This window comes from Brassica napus, chromosome C9 (assembly GCF_020379485.1).
Source record: "Brassica napus cultivar Da-Ae chromosome C9, Da-Ae, whole genome shotgun sequence".
In the NCBI taxonomy this organism is placed as follows: Eukaryota; Viridiplantae; Streptophyta; class Magnoliopsida; order Brassicales; family Brassicaceae; genus Brassica; species Brassica napus.
In genome coordinates, this window is record NC_063452.1 from 57,741,691 (window position 1) to 57,760,033 (window position 18,343).

Sequence of the window (18,343 nt, forward strand, 5' to 3'; positions counted from 1 at the left end):
TTTATGTAGCTGGGGTTCGCTCTAAAAGAAGTGTATATGATGATGATGATTCATTCAAAACCCTCACTCATTGCCCATGTGCAGCATATTCCTTGGTTGCTTCCAACTTTCCAAGGCCACAAGCTAAACTTTTTTCTTTAATTTCAAAACGATTAAATAAAAATTAAACCATTTTAATATAAAAATAAATAAGTATATTAAAAATTAAACCATTTTAATATAAAAATAAATAAGTATGATCAAACAGCACATAGTTGAACAAAAGCACGTGATCCGCCAAAAAGGTGTTTAACGAGTACATCGCATGACGTAAACTCTCAAATCAATATGTCAGAATCTAAATAAAACAAAACCAAAAAGACATTATTCTAACTCATAATTCAAAGCTTAAATTCCTCGAATTATATTTATGTTATTGTGAAACACAGCTAGCTACTGAATAATATTTTAGAATAATCAACTTAGTGCAGATGTATATTTTATTGTAATAAATAGTTAGAATTGTCGAAATACCAGGAAACAAAATGATCAGTCTTCAGTTGACCAGAAAAATGATCAGTCTTCAAAAATAAGTATATTTCATTTTCAAGTATTTATTTATACTTTTGTGAACCCCAAAGAAAAGCAAAAAAAGAAGCACTCTTTTGTAAGACCCACCATTCTAAGACCATGCAAGCTTTTCTTCCAGTGCACCAATCCAATCCAATCCAATTTCTTCCTAAACTATTAATTGTAGTTTTATTATTGGCAATTAGTTTCCTCTTTTATTTTATTTTTTCTAATAGGATTTTCTGTTTATATATTTATTTGTTTGAAGATAAAAATTCTTATGTCTGTCTCTGACAAACTCCACATGCAGATGTAAAAGAGCACCAAAGACTTATGAGACCCACCCACATTATTTTGTCCACATGGATGTGTAAGGAAACCTCTTTTATTTTTCATTTATTATTTCCTTTCCTTGTTCACTAATTATTATTTATAATGTTAGTAACTGTACCAGTAATCATTATTTATTATGTTAGCAAACTGTACCATTTAATTTGTTTTCTTACAAATGAGTAAGAGTAGATACATTAACTAAAAACAGAGATACATTTTAAATATTGTATGTATATACTCGATTGAATAAACGGATAAACCGAATAATAAAGAATTTTATCCAATTATATGTCTTGTTAAAATAAAATAAAAATAATAATTAGTTTGGTCTATGCTTTCATGTGCATCATTTTCATCAGAGATGCATAAAAAATAGATACCTCATTATTTCCAAGCAGAGTTTTCAATGGTTTTGTCATATTTTTTTTAAAATATATCAAATAATTCAATTACATTCTCTTACATGTATAAATCTACGGATACACACGTATACATGTGTACACGCATGTGTATATACCATCACATAACATATGTTTATATATGCTTCTCCATATAATCGTAGAGAGAGCTCATTTGCCTTTTACAGATCCGTTTCTCTCAAACAAAAAACCTCTTTCTTTCCCTTCTCTTCTTTCTTCTTCAAGGAACCCTCCAAGAGAACAGAGACAGAGCAAACTAATTTCCTGTCTGGTCGTAACTTCACAAGTAGCTTTACCTTTTATCTCAGTACCGGGTTCTTGTTTGTCCTCTTGTCTCTTTTTCCTCTTCCTCTGAGACACAAACCAGCGGAGAAACCATAAGCTTGAAGGTTTTCAAGAACTGATATGAGATAATCCCAAAGTTCCATTGTCTTTTAGAGTCAAAACTTCTGAGACCAGAGCTAAGAAAATAGAAGAGAAGATGTCGGCCAAGCTTTTGTATAACTTGTCAGATGAGAATCCAAATCTGAATAAACAGTTTGGATGTATGAATGGGATCTTTCAGGTGTTTTACCGGCAACATTATCCAGCGAGACGTGTTTCCGTCGCCGGAGATGAGCTCAAGTCTCTGCCCTCAGGTAACATTTCTCTTTCTTCTCTCTTTTAAGTCCTCTCCATTAAAACCTGAAGAAAAAAGTTTTAGAGGAAATTTCTTCAACATACGACGTTTTTGTATTCTAGTTTCTGACTAAGATCTCAAATCCAAGATTCAGGACCACAACCAAAGCTCTATAACATGACTTGTTATAGATGTTCATAGACTCTAAATTACCTATACTTACCTAACACTACTAGGTATTAGTTAAAAGCTAGATTTGACTGGGGAGTTTTTTTTTTTTTTTGCAGGCAAAACAAGTGACAATGTCGGTGTTACCAACGTTTCAACGGACAAGAAGGAAACGGTAAGAATCTGTAAACTAGCAGAGAAATGATAATTTTTCACAGAATAAAAATGGATCTAAAAAGTGAATTTTACTGGAATTGCAGGAGAAGAGTAAGAAGAAAAAGAAGGCTGCAAAGGAGAAACAGAAGGTTGTCTCCTCTGAATCTTCCTCGAGGCTGTCGTTTTCTTCTTCACCATGCTCCTCTAGCTTCTCCTCTGCAGATATCAGCACCACGACTTCTCAATTTGAACAATCTGGTTTGGTTCAAATGAGTAATGGTGAGACTCCGGTAAGAGAACCAACCAACGGGTCGCCAAGGTGGGGCGGTTTAGTGATGTCGAGTGATTTAAGGGAGCTTGTGAGAAGCTCCATTCATAAGGAGACCAGAACCAGAGATGAAGAAGCCTTGTCTCAGCAACCTAAATCAGCCAGAGCTAACGTGTCTCTTCTCAAGGAACCATCACCATCTCGGAGTTCTAATGAATGGAGTGAGGGGCGGAGAGTAGTGAAGCTGAAAGACAGTCCTCGGTTCTCTTACGATGAGAGGGAGACGAGAAAGACAGGAGCCAAGTTTAAAGAGACACCGAGGCTGTCACTAGACAGCAGATCGAATTCCTTTAGGAGCGCAAAGTCTAGTTGCTCACCAGAGGCGCAAGACCTTGTAACGACAGGTCACAGAAGAACAACGTCGAGTGTTGTTGCCAAGCTGATGGGTCTTGATGTCATTCCAGACGAGCCTGTTACTGATCAGAGCAGAGAGAACCACTTCTGCGACTCTCCGAGGCCAGCTCCTAGAGTGGAAGCAGATCTACAAAGATCAAGAGGCTCAGACTCATTCAAGAAGATGATGCCTGCTGCCAAGTTTCCTGTGAAGACAGCTCCATGGTCGCAAGTGGATGGTGGTGCCAGGAACCAAGTCAAAGCAGCGGACGCTGCTGCAACGCTGACGGTTTATGGTGAGATACAGAAGAGGCTTTCGCAGCTTGAGTTCAAAAAGTCCGAGAAAGATCTCAGAGCTCTACAGCAGATACTCGAAGCAATGGAGAAGACGCAGCAGTTAATGAGCAAAGATGATGACAACAGTTCCCTTAGCTCAACCAGTTTTATGCAGCCAAGTCCATCGTCCAAGAGTATCAGATCTTCCTCTATCGTCGTTATGAAAGCATCTTCTGCTCCAGTTTTCAAAGAGAGAAGCAACTCTAGTTCCACCTCTTCCTCGCCGCGGAGTGTTGCTTTACCAAATGTCAAGGTTTCAAACCAGAAGGTCACTCAGAGGAAGCAGAGCGCCATGGATGTGACCCCAAGGCCTGCAACAAAAAACACTAGCACCAGACCGTTGCAGTCGAAGATCGAGATAGCCAAGTCAAGGAAGAGCAGTGTCAGCCCAAGAGCACAACCAAAGAAGCTCGGTTTCGAGAAGCAGTCTAGACCGACGTCTCCAAAACCAGAACCGAACAAGAACCAAAGACAACAACTTATCAGGCCACAGACGGAATCAGCTTCCCCCAGAAGAAAACCAGGGGTAAAATCTCGCGGCGTGCAGCAGTCTGAAGACCGCTTGAGCGATGAGTGCAGTGACTTGAGGAGTCTAAGATCTGACAGCAACGTAAGCTCGGCCTCTAACCTTGACATTGAGGTTACAAGCAGATATAAATGCGACTTAACGGAGCAGCACACACCAAAACAAAGGGTATTAACTTTTCTCTGTAACGCAAATTCACTTCTCAGTTTATTTGCTAATATACAAGTTTCACTGAGTCCATCTGTTTACTAATGCAGAGCCCAGAACTGGGAATGAGATCTCTGCCAAAACCTCTGAAAATTACGGTGGAGCAGCCCAGCCCGGTTTCTATTCTTGATGTACCCTTCGACGATGATGAGTCACCATCCCCTGTAAGGAAGATATCCATTGTCTTTAAAGGTGAGTTACTTCATTGGCATTAAAACAAAATAGATTGCAAAATTTGATTTGCTTAAAGTTCTAACCTTAACTATTTCTCTTGCCACAGACGACGACCATATACGTTCTGAAGAGTCCCTGTGGATGAACAAGCACAACAACTTATGTAGATCGATTGTGTGGCCTGAGAGTAACACGAGTCTAACTCAGCCTGATGCTGAACTTACTGAGAGTTTCACGGAAGAAGGTGCAGAAATAAGAATTGGCGACCACAAGTACATCTCAGAGATACTGTCTGCATCAGGGCTTCTTAAGGATATCGACTACAACATGCTAAGCATTCAGCTGCACCAAGCACACCTACCAATCAATCCGAGCCTTTTCTTTGTCCTGGAACAGAATAAGACAAGCAATGTGACACACAGAGGCAGAGGATTCGGACAACAGACGGCGAACCTGATAGGGAGAAGCATGAGGAAGCTCGTGTTTGACACCGTCAACGAGATCTTAGCTCGCAAATTCGCAGCAGAAGGGTGTACCAAGCAGCCATACATAACATCACCAATCAGGCCGCTAATGACAGCAGACAAAAGCTCAAGAGGGGAAGTACTTCTGGAAACTCTGTGTTCAGAGATTGATCGATTACAAGACAACTCAAGCTGTATCTTGGATGAGGATGATGAAGACCTCATTTGGGAGGACCTGCAAGGCCAAGGCATGAACTGGAAGGAGATTGAAGGAGAGACACCGGGGTTAGTGTTAGACATAGAGAGGCTAATTTTCAAGGACTTGATAAGTGAAGTCGTGACAAGTGAGGTTGCAGCTTTTCCGGGAAATAAGCTCAGTGGGCAACCCAGGCAGCTTTTCCATTGCTAATATGCCTACGTAGAAGTGTAAGAAGGATCTAAAATAATCAAATTTAAAGTGTAGAAAACACGTGATTTGTTGGTTCTCTGAACCCTTTCTTCTGATCTTTTCCTAATTGTTTATGTAAAAACTCAACTCAAGATAAAAGGTACATTATGTGTAATCCATTAAGTAAATTTAATTATCAACACTGCCACACTTAAAAGGAAATCAATTCTCGGTAAACTGAGGATATTATATCTCCATTTGAATATAATGTTTCACCAGCAACATGATGCTAAAGACCCACACATCTTCCTCTAGTAGTTTGAGCCAGTAAAACAAAATTATCATTTTACTAACGAGTCACGTATTCAATTGCAAACTATCACAAAACTCAAGAAGAAAATGGTATTACGTCTACAAATTCTAAGTCACAAAATACCTATTTTACATCTGTGTCAATGGTTTCAAGTTTCTCTTCGCGTTCCACCTTCTTCTCCCTTTTTTCTCCATCCTCTAGAAACCAACCCTTATCTTCTAAGCTCTGCTTTATCGTCAAACGCATAGAGGCCTTTCGAGTTCCAATCTTGAAACGGAGCAAGGCTCTTTCTGTTATTGCACCATCTTTTCTCTGTCCATCCTCCGTTCCACCAAATCTGCTCTCCTCGTTGATCGTGCCAGATGGTGCATGTGCCTCAAGGGGTGGAATATGATGGCTCTTGTTCGTTTGTTTCTCAGGAACGTGGCCAATGGTAACTTCTTCATTTGTAGGCTCTGACGGGCAAAACACACGTGGCACGTCCTTCTCGCTAACCCAAACTGGTGCAGCAAGGAATGGATTACCCTCCGGTTCTTCTGCTGGTTCCAGAACAGCTTCCTGATCCATAGATTTCTGAACTTTTAACCTATCAACATCCAAAGACTGCTGCATACTCGGCAAAGACACTCCATTTTCTTTGCTCTTCACCTCCCCTTCTATTTTCTCAACATTAGTCTCTTCGACCTCCTTAGACATCTTGGTTTCAGGAAAAGCAGGAAGCCAAACTGGAATATGCTCATCCGCCATCTCTGCTCCAATCTCAGAGAAGCTAGGAGCTCGTCTCTTCCCTTTGTTAAAAGGGAACCGAGGAAGAGAATAAACAAAAGGCACTTCCTCAGCTTCCCCTGTGTAACGAATAATATCCTTAACCACACCGGAGTCACCAAGACAATGCTCAACATCATGAGCACCGTTGAAACCCAATCCAGATCCCAAATCCTCCAGCGCCTGAACAACATCCAAAGCATTACCTTCCACTCTCCCAGCCATATTAGCATAGAACTGCGTCGTCTTCCCAACGCTTTGAACGTACTGGACCACTACATCGGTCAGTCTCTCGAGCGCAGACTCCTGAAAAGAGCTGAACCTCGCACCTTCCCGTGAATGCGATTCCTGGAGAGTGCTGATCTCGACCCCCTCGCATATCTGCGCCACGGCCATTCTAGCGAGTGCATAGGCAAAGTCATTGCCGCGTTGTGAATCTCTCCGTTGACTTCCGCCCTCCCCGTCTCCATAGGTCATATTCAACAACCTTTATTACAGCTTTGCAATGCGTAACATGTAGTAGAATCATTCTCTTGAATCAAACTCAACGAAAAGCGCATTCCTTTGGAATCAAAATTCGTTTTTAATTCATTCTCCTATAGGTACCTTAAACATCATAAATCAAAATTTGAGTTATTATAAGAACACGTTTGCCTAATACATGTGTTTAATAAAGATCGATTCTTTCCCAAAGAGAACCAATTGATACTTGTCCCCAGCAAAACCCTAGAATCGAATTCACGAGATAAGAGCGCGCCAATTAGAAACAGAATTGAAATGCTTACCGGAGAAGAAGCTTTCCCCATTGTTGAAATCCCTAGAAGGAGCAGAATCAACGAGTAAGAAGTAGCAGAGCCAACTCGAAACTCTAGTGAATTGAGCGAAATTGAATTGACTTTGTGGCTTAAGGAGGTAAGAAGAAACCCAATCGAAGTGGAAAGGCGCCAAATTTTAGGGCACAGAATCAGCTTAAACCCTTCGATCCAGAGAGAGAGTAGTGAGAGTGTGAGAATTTCGTCGTAGCTTTTATAAGCGGAAGCAGGTCACTAAAGGAAAGAGGCGATGATAACTTCACGACCGAGCAGATATAGATCCCGTCACAAAGCTATTATATAATGACACGTGTAATCATGTAATAATTCATACACACCCCAAGCTCGAACTGTATTCCCATGATTATTGAAAACTCAGAGGCCTGATAAGGGCCCAATTTAAAGATATTAATACTGTGGGCCCAAAATTAATATTTCGAACTGAGCCCAAGAGAGGTTAGTTACGTAATTATTTCCTTAAACCCTGCTGATGTGTTTTTTATTTATTCAGAATCTATTCTCCTCGAGCTAGAACCCTAATTTATCTCTCTGTAACCGCCGGTTGGAGAAGTTAGAGGCGATAATGGACGGCGGAGGAGAAGACGCGTCTAAAGTAATCCACGTGAAGTTCGTGACGAAGCTTGACTCACCGTTCCAAGTTCCGTCCAGCTCCGTGGTTATCCCTTCCAATGTCACTCGTCTCGGTCTCTCCTCCATCGTCAACTCTCTTCTCACTCTCGGTAGACTTCTATATCTCTTTACCTTGTTGATTGTTAGGGATTTCATGCATATAATTGTGGGGATTATCTTTGGATGAACAGAGAAACATGAGGCATTTGACTTTTTGATCGATGGGGAGCTTATTCGAATGTCACTTGAACAGTTTCTTCTCGCCAAGGGAATCTCAGCGGTAATGTTTTCCTAAACAGCCACTAAAGACAGCAACTTGGTGTAGGTAATCTTTATCTTCTAGGAAAAAAATGTACTTAGTTAAACTTGTGGAATCTTGTAGGAACGAACTCTTGAAATAGAATACATAAGGGCTGTGGCGCCACGGAAGGAGGAGAAACCTTCATTGCATGATGACTGGGTCAGTGCTGTTGATGGTTCTTCGTCCAGGTAATTTCTTGTTCTACGTCTTCTAGATTACTGTAATATGTATACTGGTCATATAAGTTTACGATATTTCTCCTTTTACAAAATCTTATTCTATTTTTTGCGTTACCACTTACGAACTGTTGGTTGATGCCGTATAGAGAATCATAGAAGTATAGAACTGTGTAAAGGGTTAATGTACACGACTGCCGTATCATTGTTTTTGTGATATATTAACACCTGTTACTTATGTAGATTTTGCTTAAAACTAAACAAATCAGGGCCATCCAGTGATTGTTATTGTCTTAAAGGATGTATTTATATGTTCTTGATTGTAAACGTTCTGTAAGTGGTTGTCCTGATCTCGTTTTTTTCATTTTCAGATTCATTTTGACCGGCTGCTATGATGGGTTAGGAAGGTAATCATTTGAATAATTTATTTATATCATGTATGCATCGGCCTATCTTCTATCTCTTTGTATTGCTGTCAACATTTGCAAGGATCTAAGTTATTTCTTCTGATTAGGATATGGAGCTCTCCTGAGTCGTGTACACACATTTTAGAAGGCCACTCTGGGGCAATCTCTTCTATTGCCTTTGTTAACTCCGAAGGTATGATCGTAGCACGATAAATCTATACTTTGCCTTTTATTCACTAGCAAATAGTATTAACAAAGAAGGTTTTCACCTTTTTCGCTCATCTATCCCTTCCTTACATTTTCTTGTTCATTTGTCCATCCAGGTGCAGAAAATGTTACTGTAGCAACTGCCGCTAAAGATCGAACATTGAGATTGTTTAAGGTAAACACGGGTGCTAATATACAAGCAAAGGTAAATGTTCTGGTTAACTAAAGTCATCTTTTTGTGTATGAAGGTTGATACAGCTGAATCTGGTGACCCTACTACAAGAGTTGGGGCTTACAAAATATTACGTGGGCACAAGGCGTCGGTGGCAAGTGTTGCAGCTCAGAAATACGGGAGCAAGGTTTACCGTTTCCTCATACGCTTAACTTGTGTATCGCTAATGAAACTACTTTGTATTTTCATCGTGCTCACCTGCTGTATAATGTATTTCAGATTTGCTCGGGTTCATGGGATTGCACGATCAATTTATGGGACACAGATGAGGCTACTTCAGAGTTGTCAGTAGCAGGGAAGAGAAGAAAAGGGAATAATCAGGCCGAGGAAACTCAGTTAGAGGTACCCTCAATAAACTCCTCTTTTGAAACGCATTGTTTGCTCTTCAGAATATGAGGAAGAGACAGGTCTACTCTCCAACAGTGGTGTGTTCTCAGTTGAAGTAACTACTTTCAATTTCGACGTTGAATTTCTTACAGGGAGAAGCGGAGAGTACATTTGTTGGACACACACAGTGTGTCTCATCAGTTGTTTGGCCGGAGCATGATGTGATTTATTCCTGTTCATGGGACCATTCTGTAAGGAGATGGGATGTTCCCACAGGGAAAGAATCTTTGAACTTGGTATGCTTTCTCATACTCCTTTGCATTCTCGTGAATTCAGGCACACACCAGACCCGTTCCTGCTTAGAATTAAGTGCGTATAAGTTGTTTCCATCGAAGCTTAGAGGGAGTTTGTTTCTGTCAAAATGTAGTTCTGTGGAAAAGCTCTCAACACGGTAGATGTTGGAGGTGAAGGCTCTGCGCTTGTAGCTGCTGGTGGGTCAGATCCAATACTTAGAGTATGGGATCCTCGTAAGCCTGGTGAGAGATCTATATGAACACACACACATAGTCAAAAATATATGAACCATATACCGAGTTTATTACTCTGGTAGTCTGGTTGATAAACTCTCTTCATACAATCTGTAGGAACATCTGCTCCAGTGTTTCAATTTGCTTCACACGCATCATGGATTTCCGCCTGTAAATGGCACAAAAGCTCTTGGTTTCACTTGCTCTCAGCTTCATATGATGGCAAAATCATGCTCTGGGATCTCAGAACCGCTGTAAGCACACACACACACTCTTTCCGTTGTTTCCTTGGTTTGAAACTGATATTCTTCATCCATTTTCATTTGCAGTGGCCTTTGTCAGTGATCGACACTCACAAGGATAAGGTAAATTAACACACAAACTTATCTTTTATCTTCTACTCTTCTTTTTGGTTCTTTTGTTACTCAAACAGTGCTAAAATATTGGCTTTGAAGGTTTTATGTGCTGACTGGTGGAAAGGAGACAGCGTAGTGAGCGGAGGAGCAGACTCTAACCTTCGAATCTCTTCCGGAATCTCAATTTCTTAAGGTCTGAATCTGAAATCATTCGTCCACTTCTTACATATGAAATGTGGACATAACTAAACGCAGTTTCTTAAAAAGTCTGAAATATCATTTCTTGTCTTAGAATATGTGGTACTCAGAAAACACCAAAGATTCTCTGTTCCTGACCTGGTTCATCAAAAGTTCCCGATCATGGAATGAGATTGTTGTAAGTTCTGCTAGAGAAAGCTTACTGATGGTTTTGCATACTCTTTTTCATATTTTTGGTGGGAATGAATGTTGTTTTTGTTTTTAATACCGATTTATTAAAAAAATGTATTTGCTTATTTTCACTACCATACTGAATAGTGAATACCACCAGTTTGTTGTGCTATAAATCGCATAAACTAAAAGGATACTGGACCATTAAGAGAAGATCAGACGGATATTAATTTATCAATCAACTAACTAAACAAAAGCGTTACACAGTGGTGAGGAGAAACTAAAGTCACGCTTTGTTTAAAGCGCGTGGGATTTTTCACATAGCTAATTCCCACCTACTTTTTTAATCAGCCTATCTCTGAAGCAAACGATTCGTAGTTATCTAGGTCAACTTTCTCTAATAAATCTACATCGTCCGATCTTTAATCTCAACATCATCTTGACCGTTAAATCTAAACAGCTTAACAAAGCGCATCCACCATCTAATACACGATGTACACGCTATTACCGCCTTTGTTACTGAACCAAACTCCGAGCCTGAGGTTCGTTTCCTTGTCATGAATTTATTAACTTTTGTATTTTTCAGAAAAATTAGTTTCTCTCTCTTTATTTCTTTTTACTGTATTTATTTTTCTTGCAGCAGTATCTGTCCTCTGGCCTTCTTCGGCTTCTTGTCCGAAGATTTAACATTTCTAAAAGAATCAGAAATTTTCTGAGTCTACTGTTCAGAGAAAAAAAAGGAAATAATTGTCTGGGAAATAATTTTCTTTTCGTGAATTTCAGTTCAAGGAGAGAAGAAGAGAAGCTTGGAAAAGAAGAGGGAAAGAAATAAAAAACAAATTCTTTTTCTTAATATATATTTTATTATTTTGGTGGCAAATTGAGCCGTGGGTTTGTGGTTCCAGTGAAGAAGAAGAACCCTAGACGATTCTGAGCTTCTATTGTCCTCAGATCACGGTTTTTATTTGCTTCCATCTGGTAAATTCTGAGTTTCTCTTGAATTTTCTGTTCTATAATTAACTGTAGTTTGATTGATTCTGGGTCATCCTTTGGAGCTCTAAGGTCTTGAAAATCTACTTGTTTCTTTTCTGAAAAATTACTACTTTAAGCTTTTGATTCTGTGTTCTTCCCCAATTTTATGTAGATTTGCCCACAAGGTTAGAAGGATCTGTTTAGCAATTAAAGTTTTGCATTGCATTACTGAGGGATGACATCTCTTGAATACTGTTTGGTGTTACAGATGGTTGATGGATCTACTGGTCTTTGGGAGAGAAGGATAAGCTGATGATGATGATGATGATGTTACAAGTTTAATGCATGTGAAAGTTTTCTGAACATCAAATTCAACATGTGTTGTTTATGTGAAAGCTTAGTTTGTTTAACCAACTAAAGACTATAAAGCTCGTTTTCAAGATTCAAATTCGTAAAGGTCTGACATTAACTGAAGAATCCAGTGGTGTGATTTATGTTTCCAAACAACGCTTCAAGAGAAATTAGCAACTACTTCCACAACATAGCCTTATGAAGCAGTCTGGTTACGATGAGATGCAGCTGTTGCAGCAGCAGGTGATGCTCAAGCAGCTACATGCTCTTCAAATGCAGCAGCAGAACTTTTCAAACCCTTATTCGTCTACAGCTCAGAAGCAAGCTAACAGTAGCAGACAGTTTCCACCTCTTCTTGATGAAATGCCTCTAAATGATTCTTCACAAGGATATCTAAACTGGCCACAGAGGAGCGCAACCCCAGGCCAACAAGGAATGTTTTCTATGGGTTTTGGTTCTCAGCAGCCTGATGTTTCTCTCTACGGTGCTCCGGTTGGTAATGCAAGAGGTAATATGAGTCAACAGCCTCCGATTCAAGCGATGTATCAGGAACCTGGCAGCATAGCATTTAGCAACCCTTTCTTTAAAAGTCAATATGATCCATCTCCACCACAGTTACCTCTCCAGCAGGGAACATTTATGTCAAATCTTGGAGTTCAAGGGACAGGTTCAGTCAATCTCCTTTCTCAACAATTTGACAGCTCTCCAAAAGATTCTAGTGGGAGGCAGGAGGAACAAGCAAGCTGGTCTTCGTTTCAGCAGAAGGATACCACGAAGCTGTCTCAAGGTCTTGACCCACTAGAAGAGAAGATTCTGTTCAGTATGGAAGACAGTAGTAGCATCTCCGAGATTGCTTCCGGAGTGTTTGGTGACAGTGTGAGTTTCTCCAGTCCTTTCCCATCATCTATGCAGAGTGGGAGCTGGAGCGCGCTTATGCAGACCGCTGTTGCTGAAGCTTCTAGCAGCGAGACTGGTCTTCCCGAGGAGTTCAGCGGCTTAACGTATCAGAACATGGAAATGTCTGCCGACATTAATGACATATCCAACTTCATAGCAGACAGTGATAAGCAACAGCCTAGCTTCCCTGGGTTTCAGGTGCCTTCGAATCAGATGAGGCCAGGTCTCTTTCAGGATGATAGTACTACTCCTGTTTCCACTCAGAGGTCCTCGAATGTGACTGGTCACTGGGTGGATTGTAATCCTCAACCGAAGATATCTAAAGGTAATATGTATATGCAGTCCTTGGGGATGTTTGATCAGCTACAGTCTCAGACAGGCATCCATCGCTCCAGTACAGCTGCAAGTCACTTAGCCGGTATGTCTTCTTCACTTGTGCCTCGTCAGCTCGGGCAAGCGGGGATGTTCCCGCAGTTCATACAACAGAATGATCTGTCCACCGTGTCTGTATCCCAAATGCAGACGACTAATCCATTTGTAGCGTCTTTACCTGACAATGCAACACTTCCAGGCCTTGGAGGCCACACCACTAGTCAGACTAGATCTCCCCAACGAGGTACCAATCAGCAGTTTAATGTGTGGATGGACTTACCAAGTCGCCAGCATCTTTTGGATCAAGAACCAGTCAAAGTTCCCGCTGAGATATTGAGAAGTGATGTCACAACGTGGCAAAAGTCCCAACAGATGTCGTCCACAGGATATAATCTGCAACAGAGGATTGGTTTGCCTCAAGGGCTGGGAGCAGCTGATTTTAATAAACTGCCAATGGATAGTGGAATGAGCTCAATGTCACAGCTTAAGTCATTTGCGTTCCCTGGTGGAGCCTCTCGAAATGATCAGATGCAACCTGCACATGAGTCTCAAGTGATTCCCGAGAAGTTGCCTCAGCATTCTAAGCCTTTAGACACAATGCACAAACATGCAGAGATAATCGCACCAAAGAAACGCAAACTTATGAGAACAAAGAAGCTGCCTTGGCATGAAGAAGTCTCTAATGCATCCCAAAGGGATCACACAATCAGGTCTTTTCCCTTACTCTTTTCGGATGTTTTGACGTTTACCCTCTCTCTTTTATTCTCATTCGATTAACTTAAAAAAATATGTTCTTTCTGCAGTGAGGCAGAACAAGAATGGGCCAGAGTTGCTAACTTCTTAGCTGAGAAGGTATATTACTTCAAAGAGTATGGTTTAATGTGATTGAAATATGATTTTAAATGTTCTAATTCCATTGTAGGCCGAGTATGATACTCATACCTTCGAGTTTGCACCGCCACTGCACCGTTCAAAGAGAAGACTTGTTGTAACATCACAGCTTATGCAGCAGCTACTTGATCCTCCACCCTCACTCCGCTTATTTTCAAAAGCATCGTCAAGCTGTGATGTTTTGTGCTTCTTCATTGCTAGAGCAACTCTTGCTGATGCTTGCAGCCTTACCCACAAGAGAGAGAATGGTTTGCCACCATCATCATATGAGATTGACAAGTAAGTATCATACTGAAAAACTCAAGCCACATTATGTACTAGTTTCCTTATTGAGAAACTCTTTAACTCGGAATATCTTAATAGGATACCAAAAAAGATTGAGAGTTTAACAGAGAAAGCAAATAAACTCAAGGAAAGCTTTGAAAGGTATGAACACTACTTTTAGCAGCTGCTTGTTTTTCTCATAACACTCTATAAAAACCTTTTACTTATTTTTTTTGGTGCAGACTGGAGAAGACACAGTCAATGGCAGAATTAAAATTCGACATAGAGGACTTGGAAAGATTCTCTGTTATCAACCGTTTTGCAAGGTTTCACAGCAAGGGACCAGTCTCCGGACAAGCCACTCTTCTAAAACCGATGCCACAGAGATACGTTGCGGTTGGACCGATGCCTCGGAGCATACCAGAGGGAGTACAATGCATTTCATTATGAATCTGCCTTTTGGAAACTAGTCTTTGCTATATATAGTATCTTATATGTTTTGGTACTATTCTTTGCTATTCTCCTGGGAATACAAGAAGGTATTGAAAAAACAACCATCCTCGGATAACACAACAGCTAAGCTATACTCCTGCTGCTGTTTCTTTTCCAGTGGAAGTAAATATTTGTTGTATTGTGTGTTTTGGGTTAAAGAGATCAAGAAAACCCTGGGATAGTATCAAAAGTATCAGGTCTCTGCAGTAAGAATAGGATGAGATCCTGTTTGGTTTTACAGATATGTCTGTTGTTGTTGTTATTTTGTTTTTGCTTAGTTTAAAGCTATTAACTTAGTTTGGATGTTAGAATCTTATCAGTCCACAATACATGGATAATGGCATTGCCCTTTATATATTTTTATTTTTTACAACTCTTTAAGGATAGGAAACTGTTTTGTGCTCCTTAGTCGAATTACGGACCAAGATATGAATCTGGAGGCATTTATTACTTAGAATCTCACTTTATGTTAAATGTTATTATATATCTTTACAAAAAGGTGAAGTTATGACTTGTGATAATATGAGGAGAGAATATAATATATCTGTGGAGATTTTGTCGGATTCTTCCAAACTTTTGGGAGCTTGTTGCTTGAAAGTTAAAGTGACACGTGAGCTTAGATCCTTATTAGTAGTAGTGACTAAAAAAAATATCTTGAATGTCAGTATAAGATGTTGACTTGAGTTTGTTGGAAAGTGACTGTATGGCTACAAAAGTTACAGATTCTTGTGACCGACCAATGATCAGTAGGTCAGAATATGACATATAAATATTGACGTCGGCAAAGCAATATATAATCTGCATATGAGAATGTGGAATCCTTTTGGTCCACTGTTTTGATCAAGAGTTCGTTAATACTTTTACACCAAGAAGTCTGGGTTTCAATTCTCGGAGAATACGGAATTATGCGAATTAAAAGAAAAAAAACTTACAAGAGATTTGCAGCATAGCGCAAAGAGTACCGTCAAACATGGATTCCATAAGTCGGTTCAGGTGATACAGTCAGGCGTGAATCCTCATATGACAGGTAGAATTGTCGGCTGTAGAATCGTTTGTAATATTTCTTTGTAATAACGTAATTATCGGTTTTTAAAAAAATCTCCATATGAGAATAGTTTAAGGACTTGTGTTATTTGTTTTCACTGTAACAAGACTTCTCCAGGCTTCCAGCTATTGTGTTCTAGGAAGGCCTAGGTTTTACACTCTAAAGCCCATGGGCCGCCGTATGTTGCGCTTTTAATTCTATTGGGTCCGAAAGTAGTGAAGTGATTTTTTCGGTAAAAAAATCAGTAAATCCATTTCTACAGCAGTAAAATTACACAGATTAGATGATATATAATATTTTTAGCAATTTTTAAATAGATCACAAACTTACATAGCTTCGACATAAAAAAACGGTATGGTGACTCTCTCTTCTCTCTTACTGAAAGAATATTCTCTCGAAACTTTAGACCATATTGTCAAAAAAAAAAATAAGAAGGTTTAATGGAAGTTGAGAAGATTAGAGAGTCCGATGGTTTTGTCTTCCGATTTCGGTGTTCCCGACCGGCTTTGCTTCCAGCGTTGCATCAGTTCCTCTCATGATCGTCCGGTTTTTTTTTTCTGGTAGCTACATTAGCACCGACTTCGCCGGCTTTAAACTCTAGGAGGCAATGGCTCCTATAACATTGTTATTCGCCGGCTTATTTTGGATTTATCCTGGTTTCGTTTGATCTACGCCTCCATTCTTTTCTACTCCAACTGACTCTTGATCTGAGCCTCCATAAATTTTCCTTTCCTTTCAAAGACCGTCGCTTCTTCATGCTTATTAAAATCTTCAAAGATGTCTGTTCGAGCATGCTGGAATACAGAGTTCTTCAGATCGATTGCAGACAATTGTCGTTTTTTGTGCGTAGATCCGCCAGAATAGATTTCTCGATTAAATCTCTTGTGAAGGCTGTTTTGTTTGAGCGGATTCTCCACTGGTTCTTTTGCTCCGATGGACGGAGCTCTGCCGCGTCTCTTGACTGGTTCCTTCCGGAGAAAGATGGTGAACTCTGGCTTTGACATGTTTTCATTGATCACATGACGATCGTCTACGTGGTGAGCGGTGTCCTTTCTTCAACGACGGTAATAGGCTTATGATTTAGTTTGACCCATTTATATTTTGGTCTTTTTTGTGAAATTTATCTCAAGTATGTTTTCATGGACTTTGTACCATTTAATAATACGGATGACAAAAAAAATAACTTCCACATGTGTTGTTATATAAATAAAAAACCATCAAAAATAATATTGGTGTATTTTAGGGTCCAAAATAATAACAAAATTTTGAAAGTAATTAGAATTAATTATATTTTAAATATTAAATGAAGAGTATAATATCTTTTCATAGAAGTAACTACCGAAACTATCCCTGCCTACTTACCGAGTGGTAACTGCCGATCAATAAAGATCGTGGGGGTATATCGGTAGTTTAACAGGGTAAAAATTACAGGAGAAGCTGTCTTCTTACTTTCCCCGCCAATTGCATCACAATTCTCCCCTAATTTCTCAATCGAGGGCTCAACTCTCTCTCCATGACTCACAAACTTCCTCCAAAATCTTCCAAATTCTTCGAAATCTGATTTCTGGAAACGCTAATTTTTGAATCCGCGACTTCGATGAGCAATCCAAGCAGTTCCGGATGGGATTCAAGTTCAAATTTGACTCAGTTCGGGATCGGCTTGGCCAATACAGTGCAGTCGGATGTTGCTTCTCACTTGCCGCTCCCCTCGCTACCCATATTCTGCGGCTCGACTCAGCCTGGAGAGTTCAAGCTGTTCGATGAGGCTGGCGAAGGTATTAGCGACAACAGGTCGTTGAATCGCAGCGAGATTCTCTCGCAGTCTAGGAGAATCGCGAACATGCTTGAAGAAACTGACGTTTCTTATCTGTAAGTGAATCTGACTCGTTCTTCTCCCTTCACACTCTCTAGAATTGAAATCAGAGAATATTGTTTATGAAGAATCTGTTTCGTTGCTAATTTTGTAAGTCGACTATCTCTCAAATTGGTTATGTGCTGGTTAAATTCACGGCTAACCTTGAATTTGAGTGTTTTCTGAGATTCAGATTGTGTTTATTTCTGCAGTAGCGTAGCGTAGCTTGTAGAGGGCATCAACTTATTGCTTTCTGATTTAATCTTTGCAGGGATCTTAGAAACGAGGCTAGAGCGCTAAACTGTAATTCTGCGGAGCCTTTGCAGTTATATGACCAAGTTCTACGATGCAATCCTGGAGCATTTGTATTTCTAGTATACAGGTAATCTTTGTGATGATGAGTCTAGTATACAGGTAATCTTTGTATTTCGATATGCATTGCTATTTAATCTTTCTTGGCCTTACGAGATTTATACTACAAAAAAATTCATTCGCAGGATCTTGTGTGCAAAACTTTCTATGAATTCTGGTTTGAGGAACCTCCAGGGCATCATACTCAGTTTGCTAGTGATGCTAGCTCCATTCCAGTGGAAGTGGAAACGAAAACTAAGCAAATGGTGGGGTTGTTAAGGAGGACCCCGAATCACCAGCTTCTTGTAACAATTATTAAGCGTACCTGGCCCTTGATTTTTTCCCTCAAGCAACTAAAGCTGCTGGTATCAACCCAGTTGCTCTTGCATACCGGCGCTGCGAGATGATGTGCAAGTGCTTACTGGAAAATATAT

At 40.0% G+C, this 18,343-nt stretch overlaps 5 protein-coding genes across 7 annotated transcripts; 4 read left to right on the top strand and 1 right to left on the bottom strand.

Annotated features, from left to right (window-relative positions):
* The first annotated feature begins 1,287 nt into the window (after nt 1-1,287).
* LOC106424673 (protein LONGIFOLIA 1-like) lies at nt 1,288-5,210 on the top strand. The gene is made up of 5 exons (XM_013865428.3): nt 1,288-1,939; nt 2,208-2,263; nt 2,349-3,935; nt 4,025-4,166; nt 4,255-5,210. The coding sequence occupies exons 1-5, from the start codon at nt 1,783-1,785 to the stop codon at nt 5,019-5,021; spliced, it is 2,709 nt and encodes a 902-aa protein (XP_013720882.1). The 5' UTR covers nt 1,288-1,782; the 3' UTR covers nt 5,022-5,210.
* Nucleotides 4,791-7,141, bottom strand: LOC106424740 (transcription initiation factor TFIID subunit 8-like). 2 transcript variants are annotated; one of them, XM_013865487.3, is made up of 3 exons: nt 6,864-7,141; nt 5,437-6,684; nt 4,791-5,026 (listed from the first exon to the last, which is right to left on the bottom strand). In XM_013865487.3, the coding sequence occupies exon 2, from the start codon at nt 6,553-6,555 to the stop codon at nt 5,437-5,439; it is 1,119 nt and encodes a 372-aa protein (XP_013720941.1). In that variant the 5' UTR covers nt 6,556-6,684; nt 6,864-7,141; the 3' UTR covers nt 4,791-5,026. The 2 variants fall into 2 exon arrangements, with proteins under 2 accessions (XP_013720941.1, XP_013720940.1); XM_013865486.3 differs by lacking the exon at nt 4,791-5,026 and having other exon boundaries at nt 5,319-6,684.
* A 229-nt stretch (nt 7,142-7,370) lies between these two features.
* Nucleotides 7,371-10,547, top strand: LOC106424646 (ribosome biogenesis protein WDR12 homolog). Its single transcript, XM_013865407.3, has 14 exons — nt 7,371-7,630; nt 7,712-7,800; nt 7,903-8,009; nt 8,369-8,404; nt 8,512-8,597; nt 8,728-8,786; nt 8,860-8,970; nt 9,063-9,185; nt 9,323-9,466; nt 9,598-9,706; nt 9,815-9,951; nt 10,027-10,062; nt 10,153-10,246; nt 10,346-10,547. Exons 1-13 carry the CDS (start codon nt 7,474-7,476, stop codon nt 10,243-10,245), a joined length of 1,287 nt encoding a protein of 428 aa, XP_013720861.1. The 5' UTR covers nt 7,371-7,473; the 3' UTR covers nt 10,246; nt 10,346-10,547.
* A 473-nt stretch (nt 10,548-11,020) lies between these two features.
* On the top strand, nt 11,021-15,036 carry LOC106424765. Of its 2 annotated transcripts, XM_022710276.2 has the most exons (7): nt 11,021-11,400; nt 11,567-11,579; nt 11,663-13,724; nt 13,818-13,866; nt 13,937-14,184; nt 14,269-14,331; nt 14,412-15,036. In XM_022710276.2, the coding sequence occupies exons 3-7, from the start codon at nt 11,944-11,946 to the stop codon at nt 14,617-14,619; spliced, it is 2,349 nt and encodes a 782-aa protein (XP_022565997.1). In that variant the 5' UTR covers nt 11,021-11,400; nt 11,567-11,579; nt 11,663-11,943; the 3' UTR covers nt 14,620-15,036. The 2 variants fall into 2 exon arrangements, with proteins under 2 accessions (XP_022565997.1, XP_013720963.1); XM_013865509.3 differs by lacking the exon at nt 11,567-11,579.
* Nucleotides 15,037-17,152: 2,116 nt separating this feature from the next.
* Nucleotides 17,153-18,299, top strand: LOC106424681 (sister chromatid cohesion protein SCC2-like). Its single transcript, XM_013865437.3, has 3 exons — nt 17,153-17,575; nt 17,830-17,940; nt 18,056-18,299. Exons 1-3 carry the CDS (start codon nt 17,304-17,306, stop codon nt 18,186-18,188), a joined length of 516 nt encoding a protein of 171 aa, XP_013720891.1. The 5' UTR covers nt 17,153-17,303; the 3' UTR covers nt 18,189-18,299.
* Nucleotides 18,300-18,343: the final 44 nt, after the last annotated feature.

Bases quoted from the DNA above. Each gene is read 5' to 3' on its own strand.
- LOC106424673 (XM_013865428.3), top strand. From the start codon at position 1,783: ATGTCGGCCAAGCTTTTGTATAACTTGTCAGATGAGAATCCAAATCTG. The intron at 1,940-2,207 runs GTAACATTTCTC...TTTTTTTTGCAG, and splicing joins GCTCAAGTCTCTGCCCTCAG to GCAAAACAAGTGACAATGTC. The intron at 3,936-4,024 runs GTATTAACTTTT...TTACTAATGCAG, and splicing joins AGCACACACCAAAACAAAGG to AGCCCAGAACTGGGAATGAG.
- LOC106424681 (XM_013865437.3), top strand. From the start codon at position 17,304: ATGAGCAATCCAAGCAGTTCCGGATGGGATTCAAGTTCAAATTTGACT. The intron at 17,576-17,829 runs GTAAGTGAATCT...TAATCTTTGCAG, and splicing joins GAAACTGACGTTTCTTATCT to GGATCTTAGAAACGAGGCTA. The intron at 17,941-18,055 runs GTAATCTTTGTG...ATTCATTCGCAG, and splicing joins TTTGTATTTCTAGTATACAG to GATCTTGTGTGCAAAACTTT.
- LOC106424765 (XM_022710276.2), top strand. From the start codon at position 11,944: ATGAAGCAGTCTGGTTACGATGAGATGCAGCTGTTGCAGCAGCAGGTG. The intron at 13,867-13,936 runs GTATATTACTTC...ATTCCATTGTAG, and splicing joins CTAACTTCTTAGCTGAGAAG to GCCGAGTATGATACTCATAC. The intron at 14,185-14,268 runs GTAAGTATCATA...ATATCTTAATAG, and splicing joins TCATCATATGAGATTGACAA to GATACCAAAAAAGATTGAGA.
- LOC106424646 (XM_013865407.3), top strand. From the start codon at position 7,474: ATGGACGGCGGAGGAGAAGACGCGTCTAAAGTAATCCACGTGAAGTTC. The intron at 8,010-8,368 runs GTAATTTCTTGT...TTTCATTTTCAG, and splicing joins GTTGATGGTTCTTCGTCCAG to ATTCATTTTGACCGGCTGCT. The intron at 8,971-9,062 runs GTTTACCGTTTC...AATGTATTTCAG, and splicing joins CTCAGAAATACGGGAGCAAG to ATTTGCTCGGGTTCATGGGA.
- LOC106424740 (XM_013865487.3), bottom strand. From the start codon at position 6,555: ATGACCTATGGAGACGGGGAGGGCGGAAGTCAACGGAGAGATTCACAA.